At 41.3% G+C, this 23,404-nt stretch overlaps 1 protein-coding gene across 1 annotated transcript; it reads right to left on the minus strand.

Annotated features, from left to right (window-relative positions):
• Nucleotides 1-14,431: 14,431 nt before the first annotated feature.
• On the minus strand, nt 14,432-19,890 carry LOC117497570. The gene is made up of 13 exons (XM_034149538.1): nt 19,827-19,890; nt 19,637-19,732; nt 19,323-19,555; nt 18,244-18,422; nt 18,066-18,156; nt 17,640-17,984; nt 17,441-17,558; nt 17,172-17,263; nt 16,822-16,939; nt 16,621-16,716; nt 16,336-16,530; nt 15,997-16,173; nt 14,432-15,889 (listed from the first exon to the last, which is right to left on the minus strand). Exons 1-13 carry the CDS (start codon nt 19,870-19,872, stop codon nt 15,660-15,662), a joined length of 2,016 nt encoding a protein of 671 aa, XP_034005429.1. The 5' UTR covers nt 19,873-19,890; the 3' UTR covers nt 14,432-15,659.
• Between the last annotated feature and the right edge of the window lie 3,514 nt (nt 19,891-23,404).

Genomic DNA, 23,404 nt, shown 5'->3' on the forward strand with positions numbered 1-23,404 from the left:
TGGCTGGGCAGTGTAGTTTTACACACCGTCTGATTTGACTTTCTCAGGACTTGAAACTGTTTTTTGAAAAGAAAAAAAAATATTCACACATACAAGGTCATCATCTTAACAGTTTGTTAAGCTCATCGAGTCATCCGTGAGCAGAGCATCAAGTTGGCATGCCTATAACAGCTGAATGCGGCGATTACCATGTTGTTCGCACCTCATTCCTTCAGTACTTGGGTCCGAATGCTTCTCGTTTTGCGCCGTCCCCCCGTTCAAATGAAATCGCTGCCAATCATATTTCCAAGCTCGTGCCAGGGCCGGGGGAGGGGTTACAAGACTCGCGTCGTGTGGTGCATTCACTTGCAATCGATTTGAAACCAAGTCTAACGTAGCTTAAACTTAACGTTAGCTTTCTAGCTAACACAACACATTCACGCACCTTTCTCTGTGGGGTTTTTTGTAGTGACGAATGAAGTTGGATGTTGTGGTGGTCGTGTCACTGATCTTTATGCCGCAGACCCTGCATACCGCTGTTCTCTTCTTATTAGCGTCATCCACAACATAATGTTATGTTTATGCATGGGGGTTTTTGTTGTGTTATTTCCTGTTGTTTGCTCCTTTTACCCTTCACTACTCTGTCTCTCCTTCTCTGCAGGGCTGGTGTGTGACAGGGGGCGTGGCTGGTATTCTCCTGGCTGCAGATGAGGCACACCTGTTCCCACTCACATAATCACCTGCTCTTTAAGAGCCTGGCCCTCACCTCACTTCTCTGCCAGAGAATGAAATGCTGTTCGGCGATCCAGAGTGCCTTTCTGCAGCCTTGAGTCTAGTTTTGTTCACTTTGCAGTTTTTGAGCAACTTTTTGAGTTTAGCCTGGGACGTTTTCCCTCTGCTTTGTTTTTGGACCTTCCTGCAGCCAGCCAGCTCCCTGTCTTCAGTACCTGCCTTGGCCTATTATTAATTAAACACCTTGAACTTTACTTGTGTCTGTCTCTGCTTTGGGGTCCAAGAATCCATACGTCACACATAATCCTTGAATCCAAACTTCACTATTTTTGGAGTAACGCTAGCCGCTGCCATGCTAACTGACCCTCCTGCCGTCTAGTGGGTTGCCAGGTTTGCGCGCACGGCGCTATAATCACCCAATCACGTTTCAAAAAAACTAAACGTAATATCTCACTACAAAAACAAACGCAAATATTTCATTTTAAAAAGTCAAGTCCTTTCAAGTCATCTGTCCAACCCGGTATCACGGCAAGACGTGAACATGTGACGATCTACCACGCTGGGAGACGTGAATATGTCACGGTTTCGTCCCTTCAAACGTGACAGTTACACGGTATTGTTAACATGGCCCAACCAGCGGAGAAATACCCGGAAGTGCCAAGCAAATGCTCTACCAAGACTATTGGTCGGTTTTTAGTGTCAAAATTAGAGGTTTTTAATTTATTTTTTAATCGTCACACTCGATTTCGCCGATTTTCTTGTGGCCCCAGCTGGTCGACACCTCTTTTAGCAGAAACAAAGGCTACATTAATGTATTACATCGATGTTAATCCATTTGTGTTGTGGAAATACCGGACGTGACGTTGTATGATCGCTTAGCAACTGAACTCCGTGAAAAATAAACACCACTAAGGTTCAAAGTTCAAGGGTTTTTGTTATCAGATGCTAGCTACAGTGTAATTTTGGCATTTCAAATCTTAGATCCTGAGCTCCTCCAACAGTGCAACATAATATAAATAGGACATAATAAGAAAATAAATAAAGATAAATAAAAAAATAGGTGCAAAATGCACCACTTTTGGTTCAAATTATGAAACCAGTAGATTCATTCATTTATTTATTTGTGTTGCCCCAGCTAAATCGATGTTAATCAATTTTTGTGGTTGTGGAATTACTGTACGTTACGTTGTGCGATCGCGTAGTAAGTGAACACCATGCCACTGATTACTATCCATGACCATGAACGCACCGGACATCGGCTTCAACTTCCTCTCTGTCTGACTTCGCCAAGCAGGTAATGTGCAGCACCGCATGCCTCCAATATTTGTAATGTTTATTGCAAGTAAATCAGTTGTAGTTACATTTTTTTTTTAAGCACGAGCTAGCTAAACACATATTAGCTGTACTTGACCGGAGATATAGTGCGGTGATGAGTCCTACAACCCAGAAGTGAGTTAGCATTTTACAACTATTGGTTCCCTCGTCTCAGAGTCAATGGGATTTCTCCAGAGGATTTTGGAAAATAGCTCGAAATAAGATCTGTGGAAAACGAACCTGTTGATAAATGCACGTTTTGTTCAGCCGGATAATCTCCACATATCTACCCTACTTTTATAATTTTCAAATCATAAATCTAATGGCCAGAAGCAAAATGCTAACGTTATGCTACAGACGAGTACAGCAGGGTCGCAGGTTTAACGTCACGCCAACTTAACGCCACTCTAAGGTTAGCTGTTAAATTGAAATAAATAAATATATCTGAAATAAATGGCAATAAATTGACAGTGAGCAAATAACTAATTACCTTTAGAAGTACACCAAAACATAACTGCTAACAATGTAAATGCTGTGTTGGAAAAAAAGTTAATGTAAGAAAATGTTGAGTTAAATACTTTTGGCACTGTATATACAAAGCTTGGACAAATGCCTATTGTGGCTGTCATACTTGCATACAGTGGCAACTAATAGTATTGTGAAGAAATGTCATGACAACAGTCTACAGACTGTTACTGCACGCTGATTGTTGTGGTCCTATTTAGGACCAAACGTTCAGAGCTGTCCTTGTTCCAGTCCGCCCCTGATTGGTTAGTGCTTTAACTCCTAAATTACCCCCAATGTTAAAGCTTGTTCATGATATGTGAGATTGTAAATTGTCATGCATTCAAAAGTGTTAACTGTATTTTTTTCCTTCAACAGATTCCAAACCAAAGCAAGATCAAACAGCACTTTTAAGAGCCTTTTTCTATTTCTTCTGGTCTCCCTCCTCAGAGCTATATTCCCTACATTTCTTCCTGTCTTCTCCCCATCCTTACATCTCTGTCTCTTTACCACTTTCTCTTTTGTCACACACACACACACACACACACACACACACACACACACACACACACACACACACACACACACACACACACACACACACACACACACACACACACACACACACACACACACACACACACACACACACACACAGTTGTGCCCACAGGTAAGAACTTAAACTTATATAGCATTACAATCGACTAACAGTGTCATATATGTATGTCTTTGTTATGCAAAACTTACAGGGAAATTAAAAATGGTCTTATTCGAGCTGGTAACACAGACGACGTTGCAGCGTATTATACTGTAGTTCTGCTATAATTCTAGATTATATTATAAATATAATTTTATATATAGGATTTCAACAGATTAACATTATCATATATTTTCGTCAAATTCAAGATTGTGCGTTTACAGTACAATGTCATGGTCAAGCTTGTAAGATAGTAGAAGTTGTGTAACCTTACTTTCGAGTACATAATATTTTACCGCTGAATTTTAGCATTGCTTTGAAATTGTACTAAAACTAAGTAAGGGGTCATTATTGCATTGATACTAAATTAATTTACTAACATTAAATAAAAATGCAAGTGTTTTTATTCTATTCTAAACAGGATACCGTTGTTGTTGTAGCTTGGGGATGGACTTACAGTGACAGACAAAGGAAAATTAGTCAATATTTGTATTTGATTGCATTCTGAATTTGAAACCCAGTTTTTAAATGACCTTGTCTTTTATTTGTCTTTATCTCCAAAAGAATGCCAGGACCAGGTTCCACTTCGAGGCAATGCTCAAGCTGCTGCATGTCACTGAATGTGGCAGCCCGCAAACTGCGCCTTAGCAAACAAATGGACAAGTTTGATATGAAAGCAAACACCTGGGTCCAGGCACAAAAAAAAGAATAAAACTTCATCCCACCAGGGATCAAGATGCATTGGTGGTATGTGATGGACTTTTTTTTTTGTTGGCCTGCATGCATAATTAATAACAGCCCTGTACTTGTTCATTCTGGATTTGGAAAAAATATTTACATTTGATACAGAAATGTAATATCTGACCATATCTGATCATAATTACGTAATACAAATCTGCAGCTCAAAGCCCTAGGTAGAAATGGGCTTTGAGCAGGTGCACATGATGCACATTTCATGACCTGCATGAACTGTGTGCCCCAAAAAAAATGTGACTATATGTGCATTCAAGTTTTAAAGCACTGTGTCAGAACACAGCAAAATACATTTGCACTATTTAATCATTTATCCAATTCAACTTACATTCGAAATAGACATTTTCATCAGTGTGTCTGCTCCCTGTCAATACAACTACTGTCGACACAGGGATAAGTTATGTTTATTTAACTTTGGCGAATCATCTCTGAATTTGATTCAATGTAATTGAAAGGTACTCTGTGTAATAGTGAGGTTTCTAAATTGCAACCAACTGAGTACCTCTCCCTTTATAAGCGTGTACAAGAACCTACAGTGGCCATCCATTGCCATGACAACATGAAAGGCCTTCTCTAGAGCCAGTGTTTCTTTTCTTCTGATTGAAGTACTGTAGTAACACGGCAAAGAGAAGAGAGTGAAAGAGACCGGCTCCCTATGTATATATGAAGGGCTTATTCTAAGCTAATCACAACAACAAATAGTTATAGGTGATTATACACTAATGGAAACCTAACTATGAATACCATCATCAATTATATCTTACAGAACCCCTATAAATACTCCAGTGTACTTTAGAGATAGATATATTATCTCAACACTGTGATTGAGCCTGTGCGCAACAGCAGAACATCTAGTATACTTGTAAGGCATCCAAGTGAATACTCACCTTCTAGTAGTACAATTACCCCAAGCACAAGGCTTAAAAAACATACTGCAGGTGATCAAAGATAGCGACGTTTATGTAGTAGAATGGCTCTAAACTTAATCCCACTTAGAATCTGTGGCACTGTTCATGAACCACGTGCTACTCCACAAACCTAGATGATATATACAGTGTACATTCCGCCAAGAGAAATACAATGCAGAATAATGTTCAAAGCTTCTACTTGCTGATCGCAAGTTGTTAATGCATGCATCAAAACACATGTCTTTGTTATTGCATAGGGGTTGAATATTTGTGCTAGCAGTTTATGTGATTTATGTTTAACAACTGGTTTTGCCTTTGTAAATAACCAGGGCATAATTGTTCTGAAATAAGGTATATTTTGGTTTGTTGGAAGCTGGAAAAATGTCAGGCCCTTGGAGCCAGAGGCGTCTTGTTCCTAGCCCGGCCTGGAATAAAGAAGGAATGGACCTGCGAAGTCATGATGCCAAGGTGCAATGCCTCCACCTGCCTCCACCTGCCTCCACCTGCCTCCACCTGCCTCCACCTGCCTCCACCTGCCTCCACCTGCCTCCAAAGGATGGAGGTGTTATTCGAATTTGTTGCGAAAGGTATTGTTTTAGACACTTAGATGTCGTTTTGTTAATAACGTTTAGGAGGAGCCCATAGGGGTAATTGACAGCAATGAACTTACACCTCTTCCTTAAATCAAGCATACAAATGGGAGAACTAGTGAATTACATGATGTTGATGCTATCCAAAGCTTATTTTCTTTAATCTAGGTTGGAGTCACACAGAGCCTCCGAAACCCCACAGCCTCCTGCGGAAAACTCGCCAGCCACATCAAGTAATTGCAGAAGTCTATTGTACCACTCTTCTTATTGTTTTCTGACTATTATTTGTTATATGAGAATGTTATAAACAGCCAGGAGCTGACCATTCAAAATGACATTGGTTGAACTGCTTAATGAGTCAAAGAACGCCTAAGAACTTAATGTCATTACTTTTATTATCACTTATGAGGACATTCCTATTGGTGGGGTTAGAGACCTTATGAGGACATTCCTATTGGTGGGGTTAGAGACCTTATGAGGACATTCCTATTGGTGGGGTTAGAGACCTTATGAGGACATTCCTATTGGTGGGGTTAGAGACCTTATGAGGACATTCCTATTGGTGGGGTTAGAGACCTTATGAGGACATTCCTATTGGTGGGGTTAGAGACCTTATGAGGACATTCCTATTGGTGGGGTTAGAGACCTTATGAGGACATTCCTATTGGTGGGGTTAGAGACCAATGTGTCCTTTTTCTGTGGTACAATGATGTGTGCACGGAGTGGTTGAACTTGATGTAATATAAACTTGTGTTATTTTTGTAAGCTTCAGAGTCATTGTCACTTTTAACAGCAACTTGTATGTTTTACAAATTGTAACCTTTTCTTTTTCAGAAGTCGTCATTGCCACCGCAGACACCGAGTCCTCTGGTAGGTAGCACAGCATAGTTCATCGCCATTTCCAGTAAAATAGGAGGTTCTGTAAATTGAAGAAGGTGGCGTACATCCATTCTACTCTTTCTACTTCTATGTAGGAAACCTATCCGAGGAGATGTACACCCTGACACTCATCCCTGTCCCAGCTGCAAGCACCTATTCACCCCCTTCACCCCCGGCTGCGTCCCAGCCAGGGAAGAGGAAGAGGAAGAAGGGTTAGTGTTTTGTTTGTGTGATTCATTACATTTTAAATAATGAGTGTTTGCCCTCTGGCATCATGGTTTATAATAACAGCACTTGTCATTTAAATGTACCTTTCAAGGAACCCAAGGTCATTCTACATATACAACAGAAATACAAATACAACACAATTCACAGATATCTTAGGGAAACCGTCTTTCCATAAATAGGGTGTGATTTGTCATAAAGTCACAGCTGGACGCTAACAACAAATATTATGAAAGTTATTTAAGTTGATTCAGAAATACATTTTGACATACTCCATATTTGAAGTCTGTAGATCAGGAACATGAAGGGCAAAAATCATCTATAGCCCACAGAGGTTGTGATGCTGTCTCTGCCCCAGTCTCTACTGTCACAGGTTTGCCCACAGAGCGCTCCTCCTCTCCAAGACTTGCTACCTCTGTAGCAGATGGGTGAAGCAGTACCACAGGTGAAGCAGTACCACAGGTGAAGCAGTACCACAGGTGAAGCAGTACCACAGGTGAAGCAGTACCACAGGTGTAGCAGTACCACAGGTGTAGCAGTACCACAGGTGAAGCAGTACCACAGGTGAAGCAGTACCACAGGTGTAGCAGTACCACAGGTGAAGCAGTACCACAGGTGTAGCAGTACCACAGGTGAAGCAGTACCCACAGGTGTAGCAGTACCACAGGTGTAGCAGTACCACAGGTGAAGCAGTACCACAGGTGAAGCAGTACCACAGGTGAAGCAGTACCACAGGTGTAGCAGTACCACAGGTGAAGCAGTACCACAGGTGAAGCAGTACCACAGGTGAAGCAGTACCACAGGTGAAGCAGTACCACAGGTGAAGCAGTACCACAGGTGTAGCAGTACCACAGGTGAAGCAGTACCACAGGTGTAGCAGTACCACAGGTGTAGCAGTACCACAGGTGTAGCAGTACCACAGGTGAAGCAGTACCACAGGTGAAGCAGTACCACAGGTGAAGCAGTACCACAGGTGAAGCAGTACCACAGGTGAAGCAGTACCACAGGTGAAGCAGTACCACAGGTGAAGCAGTACCACAGGTGTAGCAGTACCACAGGTGAAGCAGTACCACAGGTGTAGCAGTACCACAGGTGAAGCAGTACCACAGGTGTAGCAGTACCACAGGTGAAGCAGTACCACAGGTGTAGCAGTGCCACAGGTGAAGCAGTGCCACAGGTGAAGGGATGAAGAAGAGGAAGAAGGGTATGTTTTTGTGGTACATCCTACTGAACAGATAAATAGCTGCATTCTCACCACAAGTTACGCACATTTCAAGATATCAGATCCAGGTTTCCATAATCCCTCTCTTTTTGATAACCATAAAATGACTTGTCTTTATTTATAAGGTGGTTAGAAATTATGTTTCATGAAATAAAACAAAAAGGAAGTTGGACACAAATAGGCCACATTGCAGATCAGCTAATCTGCAATGTGACCTATTTGTGTCCAACTTCCTTTTTGTCATTAATCAAATATTCTTCTGGAGGATGTCCAAACCTTTTCTTCATTTGTTAATAACTTCTTATTTGCATCATTTCAGGCTGCAGAAAATGCTCAAGGCAGCAGAAATGTAACTACAATGGCATAAAAGACAGAAGGGTAGAGAAGGTAAGATGTTGAAACTGACAAAGCATGAAGCAGCAATGCATTTACCCGTAGTCGCTGATATGGCTAACACTTGTTTTTGCCTGTCTGTGTGTGTGTGCCCGTGTGTAGGGAGGAAAGGAGGTAATGGTCTGCTGGCTGCCCTGCGCATCATGGTGAGAACACAGCTCACAGCTTAGCTTTTTTTTAGACTGTGCGTTATAAATAAATGTATTACTTCATAACTAGTTTACTATCAGGCTTCTACAAAACTGACCCTAGGTAATTTGTTGTTTTATGATAACCCATGCATATGACATTATCTTGTGGCACGTGTGTGTGTGTGTGTGTGTGTGTGTGTGTGTGTGTGTGTGTGTGTGTGTGTGTGTGTGTTGTGTGTGTGTGTGTGTGTGTGTGTGTGTGTGTGTGGTGTGTGTGTGTGTGTGTGTGTGTGTGTGTGTGTGTGTGTGTGTGTGTGTGTGTGTGTGTGTGTGTGTGTGTGTGTGTGTGTGTGTGTGTGTGTGTGTGTGTGTGTGTGTGTGTGTGTGTGTGTGTGTGTGTGTGTGTGTGTGTGTGTGTGTGTGTGTGTGTGTGTGTGTGTGTGTGTGTGTGTGTGTGTGTGTGTGTGAAAATACCGATTTGTTTTATTAAAACATTTCCCTTTTTGCAACATGGAGTCAAATGCTTCAATATTGTGTCATTATTACTCATGTCATGAGACACTACTACACCACATTTCAAATAGATATAACCCATTAAGTAATATTATAAATATTTAGGGATTGAGATTGTGAAATCTAACAAGTACCTTTGTGTTCATCTGAACAATAAACTGGACTGGTCGGATCACTGCTGCTATCTACAAGAAGAGACAGAGCAGACTGTATCTGCTGAGGAGACAGGTGTTTTGGAGTGCAGGGGGCACTACTTCAGACCTTCTATGACTGATGGCAGCAGTCTTTTATAGTCTGGTCTGCTGGGGCTGCAACATCTTGGCTGCTGTCAGGAAAGTGACATGTAGTTTGGTAACAGCACCAGAATGAACAGGGTGGGCAGACAGGAGAGCCGAGTCAAGGATGAAGGAGCTTTGCATTAATTGTATTTATATTGACCCGAATGGTCTACAGATTGAACGGGACTTTAGTGGCACTAGATATACGACCAGGCTAGGAGTAGGCAATATAATTTGTTCACCTAGTTGTATCCCATTATGCATTTTACTGAGATTAAGGAGGTAAAACGATGTTCCCTAGTCCTTAGGGCGGTGGTGGCTCAGTCCGTAGGGACTCGGCCTGGGAATCGGAAGGTAGACTCCTGGTGCTAGACTCCTGGTGCTAGACTCCTGGTGCTAGACTCCTGGTGCTAGACTCCTGGTGCTAGACTCCTGGCACTAGACTCCTGGTGCTAGACTCCTGGTGCTAGACTCCTGGTGCTAGACTCCTGGCACTAGACTCCTGGTGCTAGACTCCTGGTGCTAGACTCCTGGTGCTAGACTCCTGGCACTAGACTCCTGGTGCTAGACTCCTGGTGCTAGACTCCTGGTGCTAGACTCCTGGTGCTAGACTCCTGGTGCTAGACTCCTGGTGCTAGACTCCTGGCGCTAGACTCCTGGTGCTAGACTCCTGGCTCTAGACTCCTGGCTCTAGACTCCTGGCACTAGACTCCTGGTGCTAGACTCCTGGTGCTAGACTCCTGGTGCTAGACTCCTGGCACTAGACTCCTGGCGCTAGACTCCTGGTGCTAGACTCCTGGTGCTAGACTCCTGGTGCTAGCCTCCTGGTGCTAGACTCCTGGTGCTAGACTCCTGGTGCTAGACTCCTGGCACTAGACTCCTGGTGCTAGACTCCTGGCACTAGACTCCTGGTGCTAGACTCCTGGTGCTAGACTCCTGGCTCTAGACTCCTGGCACTAGACTCCTGGTGCTAGACTCCTGGCTCTAGACTCCTGGCTCTAGACTCCTGGCACTAGACTCCTGGTGCTAGACTCCTGGTGCTAGACTCCTGGTGCTAGACTCCTGGTGCTAGACTCCTGGCTCTAGACTCCTGGCTCTAGACTCCTGGCACTAGACTCCTGGTGCTAGACTCCTGGCGCTAGACTCCTGGTGCTAGACTCCTGGTGCTAGACTCCTGGTGCTAGACTCCTGGTGCTAGACTCCTGGTGCTAGACTCCTGGCTCTAGACTCCTGGCTCTAGACTCCTGGTACTAGACTCCTGGCTCTAGGATGGGTTAAAAGCAGAGGCCACATGTCACTGTGTGTGCTGTGTGCTCTGCATGTGTGACCATTAAAGAGGGGTTCATCCCTCCCATTCGACTTCCTTGATAAACCAATCTGACAACATGAGCATTTCTGTTCCAGTTTGTTCTTAATGGCAACATGACTGCAACACATGCTCTTTGTACCAAAAGGACAAATGTAGATCTGGAATACACACCTACATATAACAACAAAACTGAGTTCGACTTCCTAGCTGACAAAACTCCAACAAAGTAAACACAAAATGCGGTCATTAACCTCCTGTTGTGTTCGGGTCAAATCTGACCGATTTACTACTTTCATCAATCATAGCTTTTTTGTTTTACCTTCGATTGCATTAAGGCTTTATGATATCCTTCGCAGTAGACATGTGAACATATCAAATGGCTGATCACCACTTTCATTGAGTTTTGGATGATTTAGTCAACTTTGTAACACCAATGACCGCCATAAAGAAATGGAATGAGTAACCATCCGAATCAGATAAAACACACACACACATACACTAGATGTGTGTTCCCCCCTTATGTGCCCATCCCCCCATGTGAATCACACAGACTGTATCACACCTGGCACACACAAACACACACACACACACACACAAACACACACACACACACACACACAAACACACACACAGAATTTGATACATTTCCCGCTCTTATGTGCCCATCCCCCCACATGAATCACACCTGGCACGCAATACTTGTTCAGTGTCTATTCTTTGTATAGTTACTGCAGTTGTTCATGTATACCAGTAGTCTGATACAATATGTACAGTTTGAAAGGGTGTTCAATGAAATGTGGTGATGATTAAGGGTTTTTGTGTTAATGTAATAGCAGTTAAAACAGGACCGGTCAAATTTGACCGTGAACACCAAAGTAAGGGGGGGGAAACGAACACAACAGGAGGGTTAAGAAGACGCTGTAAGCAGTGATACCATGATAATAGATGAGTTGGCTACTTGTAGTCATGAAGAGGCCGACACAATTTTTGCATGACAAGCAAGCAGCAATAGATGACAGAAAATCATAATTGTCAAAGCCAACGACACAGATATTCTTGTGATGGCAGTTCTTCCAGTCCTTCAGGACATTGATCTGAAGCATATGTGGATTGCCTTTGGACATAGACTAAACCTGAAGTGGATCACTGTGCATCTGAAGTAGATCTTTGCATGACTTTTGGGATGGAGAACAGCAAAGTGATTATCTTCTTTCATGCCTTTACTAGCTATGATGTTGTTTAAAGGGATTCCGCAGTAAAAGTAAGAAGACATCTTGCATAGATTTATGTTGAGTAACCTAAAAATAATCTAATTAGTAGTATTACTATTATTTTCAACAGTGGGTGTTTCAGTAAAGTACAGCATTAAATGTGTTTAATAGTAACTACTGTAGTAATGTGTATTGCATTAATTATTTTGAGTAACTACCCCAACACTGATGATGACCACCTGAAGATCTTTGAGAAGTGTTGTGGTCATGAAGGCTTTTCCTCCTACTCAAGCAGCTCTACCGCAGCATATTACATTACATGTCACTTATTAGAAGCTTTTATCCAAAGCGACTTACAGATATTAGAATCAGAATACCTTTATTATTACCTATATATACAGAGGGGAAAATATCCTACAAGGCAAGCTGTATAGTCGGTCAACAGTAAGTCAACCAGAAATACAGAATCCTGCAGAGTGGTGATGGACCAAATAAGATGATCAGTGGCAGATATTCTGTACCAAACTTCCACCTATCGTGGAGAGCTGTCAGCAGCTAAACAAGTGTTGAATAAATGACCCCAAAGGGATGAACATGGACATTTGGCTGCTTATAACCACTTGTGAAAGATTATTACTGCTATCTGCAGTACTGTTAATTACTTTATTATAATACAACTAATGTGTGCTTTTCTTCTATATATTAATATCAGGGATGCAAACTCATCAGGTATGAAAAAGGTGACAAGGATTCGAGCCCCCCGACCCCACGGAATATCGGCTTTAAAATGAGGAATAACAGGATGTTAGCAGTCAGAACAACTAAAGCAGTTAATAAAAACAGAAACGCCAAAGAGTCACATCTAATAGAAATATATTTAAGCATTTATTTTAATTGTGTAGCAGTCAGTTTATAATTTTGGCAGCACTGTTGAGCATTTTGAAAATGTATTTTCATGCCTCTGTGCAAGGCTTAGTCTTTCTATCTGTATAGCCACTGGTGTAAAGTAACTTCAGTAAGTTCATAAACTCAAGTACTATACTTGGGTACAATTTTGAGATACTTGTACTTTATCTAAGTATTTCAATGTTTTGCTACTTTGTTCTTCTTCTCCTCTACAGTTCAGAGGTACATGGTGTACTTTTCCTCCACTACATGTATTTAATCCCTTTAGTTACTTCACAGATGTGGATGAATGATGTGAAATATAATCAAGTGTTAAATCAGACTTAAGTTCCTCCTGGAGTAAATCCACAAGCTACCCTGCAGTATACAAAGTCATTCAAACTAGCTGCACCTTTACCAGCTTTGAGAACACTTTCATGATCAATCATTATAAAACATATCATATATATTATTCTGAAATGGACCAATCTGCACAATGACTACTTTTACTGTACTTTCACTATATTTTGATGATAATACTTTTCTACTTTCACTTGAGGAACATTTTGAATGCAGTACTTTTACTGTAACAGAGTATTCCTACACTCTGGTACTTCTACTTCTACTCAAGTACAAGATCTGAGTACTTCTACTTTTACTCAAGTACAAGATCTGAGTACTTCTACTTTTACTCAAGAACAAGACCTGAGTACTTCTACTTTTACTCAAGTACAAGACCTGAGTACTTCTACTTTTACTCAAGAACAAGACCTGAGTACTTCTACTTTTACTCAAGAACAAGATCTATACTTATACCACCTCCGTTTATAGCCTATGAAAAAAACTATTAGAAAACGAATGCTAAAGCTAACGTTAGCAGATAGTGGCAATGTATGCTAGTTAGTTAGCTCAACGATAATAGTGCGACAGAAAAACTTTTCGGTGCACATCACGCTCTGCCGCTCCGACAGGGAGCTCTGCTCTGAACACCTGAACACCATGCGTGTCATGATGGCATAACAGTTTGCGGCCGCAGATTACTCCGTGTCCCAGACCCCCCCCATACCCCAAAAATATTTGTATTGCAGATCTACATGAATCACACAAACAACCTATTTTGGATTCAAAACGGAATGAATTTCGCCGAAAGGTGACAAGTTTGCATCCCTGTAATATGTTAGCTTATTCTGTATTATGCATCCGTTTTTGTTTAGCTGCTATGACACACTTGCTGTAACAAGCGTAAATGTCCCCGCTGTGGGACTAATAAAGGATTTCTGATTCTGATATGAGCCAGTTGAGGTGTTGCACAGGGTGTCGGAACTTGGACACACTTGTGTTTTTTCTTATATGTAGCTGAATGCAGTTGTAATGGTACATTCAGAGGGTGTGACGAACATTGAGACTCCTGTGACAAGCTGGTTGATGGAAAATGAGTTTATTTTAATACAATTAGTTATGAGAAACATTAATAAGACAAGATATGAGCCAGTTGAGATGTTGCAGATGGGTGTCTGAACTTGGACACAGCTTACATTGCCTCTTATATGTAGACCAATGCTGTTGTAATGGTACATTCATAGTGTGAGAAACATGACATTAAATGTAGTATTTTGTGAACTTGTGTACCTGTTTTACTTTAAGAAAGCCAGGCGATACCTGTCGGAATGGTATTTCCAGACTATGGGTATTGGATAACATCTGTCCAGTTGGAAGGAAGTGGGCTAAAATAGCATTTATTTAATCAGATAACAGATATCAAATCAATCAAATCAAATCAAGTTTTATTTATATAGCACATTTTTAAAACGATTTTTGGTCGAGCCAAAGTGCTGTACATATAATAATTACCTTACAGTAAGGACACTTTACAGAAAATACAACAGCACAGTTTGTGCAGAATATCAGTATGAGAAAAACGACACCCTCTTTCCTATGTGAACATCAACAAAGAAATTAGTGAGTTGACACGTAAACCATGGTTTGTGAACTTCAATTCATATAGAATTTTAATTTAGTGTGTTTTTTTGCGCATATGTATCCCAGTTCACAAAGGGTAAACAACACACAAGTTCCAGGCCAATCGTTACACAGAGTTTTCAACACAGAAGTGATTTAGCCAATCAGAATGCAGATCCTGCAGCACCGGAGGCAGGCTTTACTGCAGTGACAGTGAAGGGAGAGTTCTGCTTCTGAAGATAATAACTCCGTAATAACTCAATATAATGTTTTCAACCCTAAACGGCAACACTTTGTAGTTGTAGGTAGGTGTGTGTGTGAGTGTGAGAGAAGGCCTGCTCACGGAAAACTGGTGGCTGACACAGAAGGACTCCCGAATAGGTGAATTGCGGTAAAGAAATAAAAAATAGAGAAAGTGCATCTCTGTCAGCAGAGCTTCTGTCAGTCAGAGGGTTAGGTAAAGGTTGAGATAGTTATCATGTGAGGAGAATTAACTAAAATACACTTCATTTATTTTTTAAATAACTGTCATGAAGCAATGTTTGAACCAACCTTAGTCATGGGTTTGTTTTAAATACAAACGTTTACATATTCCTCACAAGCCACATGTTTAAGGATTGTTCAAGGCAATTCATTCCAGAATGTTCACTTAGTTCAAAGAAGCAACATGCATAGTAAGATAACAACTTTTTTTCACATTATTTGAAGTGAGAGGTTGTGTGTGAGAGTGCACACAATGTTATTGTTTGAGGATAACTGGCCTCTGGTCTTAATACTGGTAGGAGAGGTTAAGTACATTTCAGTCAATATCATGGTGTGTGACATTAACAAGAACTCTGACTGAGCAGAGGTCTGTGTGAGGGAGGGTGTGTCTGAGTGTGTGGGTCAATTATTGTAAATGTTTAGATGTTCATGTTCTATGTGTGAGAGAGAGTGGCACATAGAGGAAGAGAGTGAGGGAGCACACAGAAAGGAGAGAGAGAGGTGGGGGGACATATGTGTATGATGTGGCTCTTTGCAGTAACGCAGGGAAATTATTGGCTCTTAACCTCTGACTGGTGTACACCCTAGTGTCCTTCAGGGTAGGGTGGGGGAGAGAGGCGCTGTGCCCCAGCGTCCTTTCCTCAAGGAGGTGGTAGGGTGGGGGAGAGAGGCGCTGTGCCCCAGCGTCCTTTCCTCAAGGTGGGGGTAGGGTGTGTGTGATGTCCTCATCAGGGTCTTCTTCACTGTCATCACTGATGTCACTGTCTTGGTCATGGTTCTCCACGGAGTCATCAGGCCATTGAGGGGCATTTGGTCCGATTGCCAGGCTGTAGGCCGAAGAAAGATGCTGGATGTGTGTGTCCACGTCAGCAAGTCTTTTCTTTAGAAGACTAGCCAATCCATCTCTCCCTTCTTGAGTCATGTCTAGGGCAGAACATAGAGAATAGAATAGTGAAAAGGCATCTAATTTTTGTTACTAGTACACACTGTGGATGGTAAGTAGTATTTGGGTATGGTATCATGGAATTTACCACTATGTCCTCCACATGACACATGTTGCATCTGCATCCTGATCTTGTCAGCCTGACTTCTCAGATAAAGGCAGTGCTGCCTCATCTCCCTCACAATTATGGCCCTCTCCTCCACAAGTCTCCTTTTGCCCATGTAGGCATCGAAGACTTTTTTTTGGGCCAAAATGGACACCGATTCTGAAGAGAGAGGAACAGCAAGCATACCATTACCGACCAAGACATGCACCAGTAGGATAAGTGACCGGTCATAGTCTATTGACTGGGAAGCTGGTGTTATAGGTCTTGCTTAGTGCCAGCAAATAAACATATTATATAAACACAAACAAGAGAAGCTCTTACCATCACTTTGCACTTCCCATGGCCATATTAGACTGTCTGTTGTTTGCTGTTCTGCAGACAGTCTTCTCTCCACCTCTTCTTCCTGGATTTCTCCTTCAGGAGGCTGTCCGGTGTTGTACTGGCGTATTGCCGCTAAGAGTTTGGTCTTTTCCTCCCTTAACCTTTTGCGACGCAACTGCCGAATCTTATTGCTGTCTATATGACGTAAATGTAAAAAAGATTACAGAAACAATGTTCAATGGAATTTTTTAATTACATGACTGCAACTGAATAATAATAACTTACCAGTCTGTCTATAGAGGCAAGCTTTCTTTTGGCACAGCCCTAGAAATAGCTGCTCAATGGACATCTGGAGAGACCGATTGTTGCCTGATGTGTTGTCTTGGGTAAATAACAAGAAACACAGTTTGAGGACAAAGACAACATAGGTGTTAATACTATACGTTAAATAAGAATGTTATATTATCAAGTTAGGAAACAGCATACCGTTTGATGCCCAGTCTCTAACATCATTAACCCATTGTTGGACTTTGTCCTCAGGACATCCAAGCTCTTCGCAGGTGTCCTTCATTTTTTGAGTCTCACCCTCCAACATTTGGATTGTCTGTTGTAACAAAGATGTTGCAGATACAGATGCATTTTCAAGATTTTCACCCAAATTTCCATAACTTTTCATGTCTTGAAAACAGTAATTAATCATTCAAACTTTTCCAGACCTGCGCAAGCACTCAGTTTCCAACACTTTACCAGCTTGGACAATTATTTGTTTGTGACAGGTTTGCACATTAGCCTTACAAATCTAATCTTGTCATGCCTATGCTTACATGGCCAATTACCTTGACATATCTCTTGGCCAACACGACATGAAGGTTTTCCTGCTTCCGTCTGTTCCATCCCATTGCATGGACAGTCAACATGTCATTGCGAGCTGTTTTTAAAAGTAAAATTGACAAGCAGATAATATAACTTGGGTATTTGGAAATCAACTCATAAAAACTCTAGTACTGTTAAAACAGACTACATCAAAGACAAAGATAAAGTAAAGTAAGAGATGGATAATAACTTCAAGACAGAATTATGTTGGTCTAATGACAAGAGGACATACCTGATTTTGTCATGTACTTAGTTGTGATGGCACAACGTGACAGAAAGCTGTTCACCATCTCCACTTCTTCGCCGGCCGTCGAACCAGCACCCTCCAAATTTCTCCCACTCCACACAATCTAACAAATACACATATATTATATGTCAAAGATGAATTAAAAAAAGTTCTTACAATCACAATAATATAACAGTGGGCCTACCTCACACTTTGTGGAATGGGCCTTGGCATGCATGACCGAGAGAAACGGTTGCATGCTCAGCAAAGGTTGCAGTTCTGGCATTGTCTTTGCCACTTTCTCGAGGTAGGGCCAGTATTTACAAGCAATATCTGTGCAATAAAAATGCACGTTTGTAGCTTGAAACTGCGTTTGAAGGAACAAGGGGTAGGCAAATATTTCTCCTCTGAACATGTTGAGAGCTTTCAGTAGCACTCCATGTCTACATACAGCCACCTCTAGCCCCTCTTCATCAAGCCTGCTGGCTCTTCTTGCTGTCTCTCGAGCAGCTGACCACTGGCTGGTACCACATGTACCTTTTCCTGGGGTCTACAATTAGACATTTTAATGTTACACTCTCAAAACAAGTAAAGGCTAGAAAAATGATAGAAAGAAAAATGTTGTGCTTACACTTTTTACATTTGTTCTGACTTTGTCAACAAAGTCTGTGACAGCCGAGTCTTCCATGATGAACGGCCCTTTAAAAAGTGGTTCATCGATCCTAAATTCAAAAATAAATATTCAATTCATTATTATCATCATCGATAGGCTACTTCTTAAATTCAATTGACATAAAAAAAAGATGTACCTCTGTGACTGTCGGAACCGGTACTGTTTCCTATTCCCATCCACTGACACAGCCAACATTTTGGGAGTACAAGCTGGGCATGAGAAGTGTTCCTCACACGTCATTTTCTGGCACTCGTACTGGCAGGCCATATACTCCAGAAAGCTCCTTTGGAAGACATCTCCATGGATTTTTCCTGTCTGGAAGTTTGAGAAGAAAAATTGTTAATTTACACATGTCAGAATAATACGAGGAAACAGACAGGGTGTTTCTCAATGTCGAGTAAAGCTGCTTCAGAGCCACTATTTCAAGCATACTGCGTCATCGAGTGCCGCCGAAGTACTGTTCCAATCTCCAGCATACTTGGAAATCTACCGAGCCCGGCGTACTCCGTTTGGAGAAATATAGAGGCTGCACATGAGTAGACTCCGCGGTCTTAAAATCCCCACAATGCTTTGCGCACGGACCAATTTCCCCAAATCTGTGGCAGAAGATGTAAGAGGCGGGGCCTCTCATATGACGCACACCTGCACACTTGCTAGCCTGTTCCACTCTTTGTTTTCTGAATGCCAGGAAGTATTCTTGACTCGCTTCTGAAGCAAGATGCTCTGAAGACATGTGCTACCAAGCAAGCGTACTCGCGATTGAGAAACACCCGAAGACTTTCACAGTGGTTGGAGGCAAGAGGGGGCTATTAGGAGTATCCCTAACACACGATATCCTGAAAAGTGAAGGTCAGGTTAGGATTGGCAGATGCTGGAAGAGAAGGAACATTATTTCAGCTTTTGTCATATGCACCATGACTCTATACAGTACAATACAATATCCAATGTTTTCCCACAAAAGAGCACAATGTTTTTCATCATACAAAGTTGGATTATGATACGTTTGATCTTATACAGTATGTCCTACATCTACCAGTGCTAGCTTTTTAGCTCTGATTACACTAGTTAAACTACTTTCAGTAACATTGTAAGCTTTTCAATTTAGTTATTTTGACATAAACATATTTCCAATCAACATATTTCATCTACACAAAATAAAATGCATCCTTTCACAATGCCCTCTACTTATGCAATACTCAGTGAAAGTCATCTTACCCTCCCATAATGCTGTGTCCTCCGTTCCAGCATCTGTAAAAAGGCCTGTCTGGACAAACCTGGTGCCACAGTCTTCAGGTCCTCAAAAGATTTGAAGACATCCGTGGAATATAACGTGTCTCCGTTCACAGAAGCTGGCCAGTAACCGCTTCTAATGAGGTCTCCCCAATCAGGTGTCCATTCGTAATGGCATGTGTTGCACACCCTCTTGGGGAGATGCAAATCATAACGCCCTAATAACAAACACAGTTTAGTCAAAACAATCGCATTCATTACCTGTATTAGGGTGACAAAAAGAACACTTAAAATCATACCATTAATGCAGACGAAAATGACAGGCCTGCCAATAGACTCTGTAACACCTTCAGGGTTACACAAGTGTGAAGGCCTACCAGTGGGCAGAAGACGATCTGTGAAGAGAGGTTAAAAATATGTCTTAAACTGCCAGCACATTAGGAAAGTTATAAAATAACCACTTGGGCTAAATTGTGTTAAGTGAAATACCTTGGTGTCTCAAAGTGAACATGTCATTTGTCTTAACTAGTGACATTGTTGGGGGAATGCATTTGAAATATCCTTCATTGAAGGACTCTCTGTTATGAAGGGTGTGTATGCTGTGTTTAGAAATGTCACAGTCATGACACAACCATTCATGGGGCATGCATTCTCTGCAGCGAAGGACCGCAGGAGCGGAGCAATGTGAGCATCTCCTTTCTGGTACCATTGTTGAAGACAGCAAGCTGTCCAAGTGATGGGACCTTGCCTTTTGCCACTCCAATTGGGCAGCACTTTGGCGCAGGCACCATGAGGAAGAGGTTGATGGTTGATCAACCAAAAGCTGCTGCAATTGCTGAATCTCATCTTCTGGAAACAAACAAAAAAGAAAATGTTCAGCATCACAACAGCGTAATCATATTGCATCACGTATTCGTTTGATGTTATGTTGACACATTTCCTAACTTTCAATGACAGTAAATGTCATCCTACCAAAAAGCTGAGGGGGTACTGCAGAGGTTGCTCCAGCTGGTTCCACAGTCACCGGACTGTCAATGGCAACAGTTCTGACTGAAAAATAATAATTATAATAATAGATATATTGATAACAGATAATAATTACAGAGAACAGGAGGCAATCACAGGCAAATGTTATGCATTAAAAGAGTTCTAACAGTTCTAACCAACTCTAACTATTTATTACAATGGCCTATTTTTATACGTACAACGGAATAACAGATATTTCTTCAATACCTCTCTAAGCTGAAACATGCTGTACCAATCATGTTGTGAACAATCACAACAAAAACGACATATGTTAATCATGAATACCTGTATACATGCACAAACCTTTAGTACGTTGGCTGGTTGCCCCACTTCTGCTCCTCCTTTTTAGAGGACCCCCCTGAGCATCTTTGCCTACCCAGCTGATTCTGTTCCTGCTAGATGCTGCTCTGGCCCTGTCTTCTTTCTCCTTCAATAAAGTAGTCATGCATTATCACAACAAGCTGCTTTTCATTCCCAGTCTATTCCTATTCACTTTGAATTACAAGCACATAATCAATCAACCTAATCAGTACATCGGGCACAAAACCAATACCATTGAAATTAAACAATTTACCTTCTGTTGTTTACAAAGTAAATCGGCAAGGAAAATGGCGTCTTCTAGCTGTTCCTCGCCTTGTGTAGCAGCCATTTCAGGAACTAGAAAACACACAGGTGTGTGTGTGTGTGTGTGTGTGTGTGTGTGTGTGACAAAAGAGAAAGTGGTAAAGAGACAGAGATGTAAGGATGGGGAGAAGACAGGAAGAAATGTAGGGAATATAGCTCTGAGGAGGGAGACCAGAAGAAATAGAAAAAGGCTCTTAAAAGTGCTGTTTGATCTTGCTTTGGTTTGGAATCTGTTGAAGGAAAAAAATACAGTTAACACTTTTGAATGCATGACAATTTACAATCTCACATATCATGAACAAGCTTTAACATTGGGGGTAATTTAGGAGTTAAAGCACTAACCAATCAGGGGCGGACTGGAACAAGGACAGCTCTGAACGTTTGGTCCTAAATAGGACCACAACAATCAGCGTGCAGTAACAGTCTGTAGACTGTTGTCATGACATTTCTTCACAATACTATTAGTTGCCACTGTATGCAAGTATGACAGCCACAATAGGCATTTGTCCAAGCTTTGTATATACAGTGCCAAAAGTATTTAACTCAACATTTTCTTGCATTAACTTTTTTTCCAACACAGCATTTACATTGTTAGCAGTTATGTTTTGGTGTACTTCTAAAGGTAATTAGTTATTTGCTCACTGTCAATTTATTGCCATTTATTTCAGATATATTTATTTATTTCAATTTAACAGCTAACCTTAGAGTGGCGTTAAGTTGGCGTGACGTTAAACCTGCGACCCTGCTGTAGGCTACTCGTCTGTAGCATAACGTTAGCATTTTGCTTCTGGCCATTAGATTTATGATTCGAAAATGATAAAAGTAGGGTAGAGATGTGGAGATTATCCGGCTGAACAAAACGTGCATTTATCAACAGGTTCGTTTTCCACAGATCTTATTTCGAGCTATTTTCCAAAATCCTATGGAGAAATCCCATTGACTCTGAGACGAGGGAACCAATAGTTGTAAAATGCTAACTCACTTCTGGGTTGTAGGACTCATCACCGCACTATATCTCCGGTCAAGTACAGCTAATATGTGTTTAGCTAGCTCGTGCTTAAAAAAAATATGTAACTACAACTGATTTACTTGCAATAAACATTACAAATATTGGAGGCATGCGGTGCTGCACATTACCTGCTTGGCGAAGTCAGACAGAGAGGAAGTTGTAGCCGATGTCCGGTGCGTTCATGGTCATGGATAGTAATCAGTGGCATGGTGTTCACTTACTACGCGATCGCACAACGTAACGTACAGTAATTCCACAACCACAAAAATTGATTAACATCGATTTAGCTGGGGCAACACAAATAAATAAATGAATGAATCTACTGGTTTCATAATTTGAACCAAAAGTGGTGCATTTTGCACCTAGTTTTTTATTTATCTTTATTTATTTTCTTATTATGTCCTATTTATATTATGTTGCACTGTTGGAGGAGCTCAGGATCTAAGATTTGAAATGCCAAAATTACACTGTAGCTAGCATCTGATAACAAAAACCCTTGAACTTTGAACCTTAGTGGTGTTTATTTTTCACGGAGTTCAGTTGCTAAGCGATCATACAACGTCACGTCCGGTATTTCCACAACACAAATGGATTAACATCGATTTAATACATTAATGTAGCCTTTGTTTCTGCTAAAAGAGGTGTCGACCAGCTAGGGCCACAAGAAAATCGGCGAAATCGAGTGTGACGATTAAAAAATAAATTAAAAACATCTCATTTTGACACTAAAAACCGACCAATAGTCTTGGTAGAGCATTTGCTTGGCACTTCCGGGTATTTCTCCGCTGGTTGGGCCATGTTAACAATACCGTGTAACTGTCACGTTTGAAGGGACGAAACCGTGACATATTCACGTCTCCCAGCGTGGTAGATCGTCACATGTTCACGTCTTGCCGTGATACCGGGTTGCATCTGTCTCAAGCTTAAGTCAAGTCTCAAGTCATGAATACCAAGTCAAAGTCAAGTCAAGTCTTTCATCAATGTTAGTCAAGCAAGTCTCAAGTCCAAAGATATGCGACTCGAGTCTGACTCGAGTCAAGTCATGTGACTCGAGTCCCCACCTCTGGTGTTTCCTGCCTCTTCTTGCACTGTTTAACATTTATTATCCGTTATGTTTGTTTATTTTTTAATCGTGCAAAACAATAAAATATAAAAACAACAAAATAAGTAATAATGAAGTGATGACAGTTCTGGTTTGCCTCTTACAATGTGCTTTGGAAATCCTTTGTTTTATAGAGTCATAGCACTGAAGCTGATATTTCTTCATTTTGTGTAAAATGCAGATTGATAATATCTGCTGCTGCTCTACTTTATGGAAGTCATTTATTTAACTCATATTTCTAATAAAGGTTCAGACTGACAGCAGATCAGTTTAAAACCGAGGGCGGCAGAACGTTTTATTAGTTTA

This window comes from Trematomus bernacchii, unplaced genomic scaffold (genome assembly GCF_902827165.1).
Source record: "Trematomus bernacchii unplaced genomic scaffold, fTreBer1.1, whole genome shotgun sequence".
Lineage (NCBI taxonomy): Eukaryota > Metazoa > Chordata > Actinopteri > Perciformes > Nototheniidae > Trematomus > Trematomus bernacchii.

Coding starts and splice junctions, on each gene's coding strand:
- LOC117497570 (XM_034149538.1), bottom strand. CDS start 19,872: ATGTCACTAGTTAAGACAAATGACATGTTCACTTTGAGACACCAAG. Junction 19,556..19,636: donor CATTTTCGTCTGCATTAATG/GTATGATTTTAA, acceptor GTTTGTTATTAG/GGCGTTATGATTTGCATCTC. Junction 16,174..16,335: donor ATGGGAAGTGCAAAGTGATG/GTAAGAGCTTCT, acceptor CTCTCTCTTCAG/AATCGGTGTCCATTTTGGCC.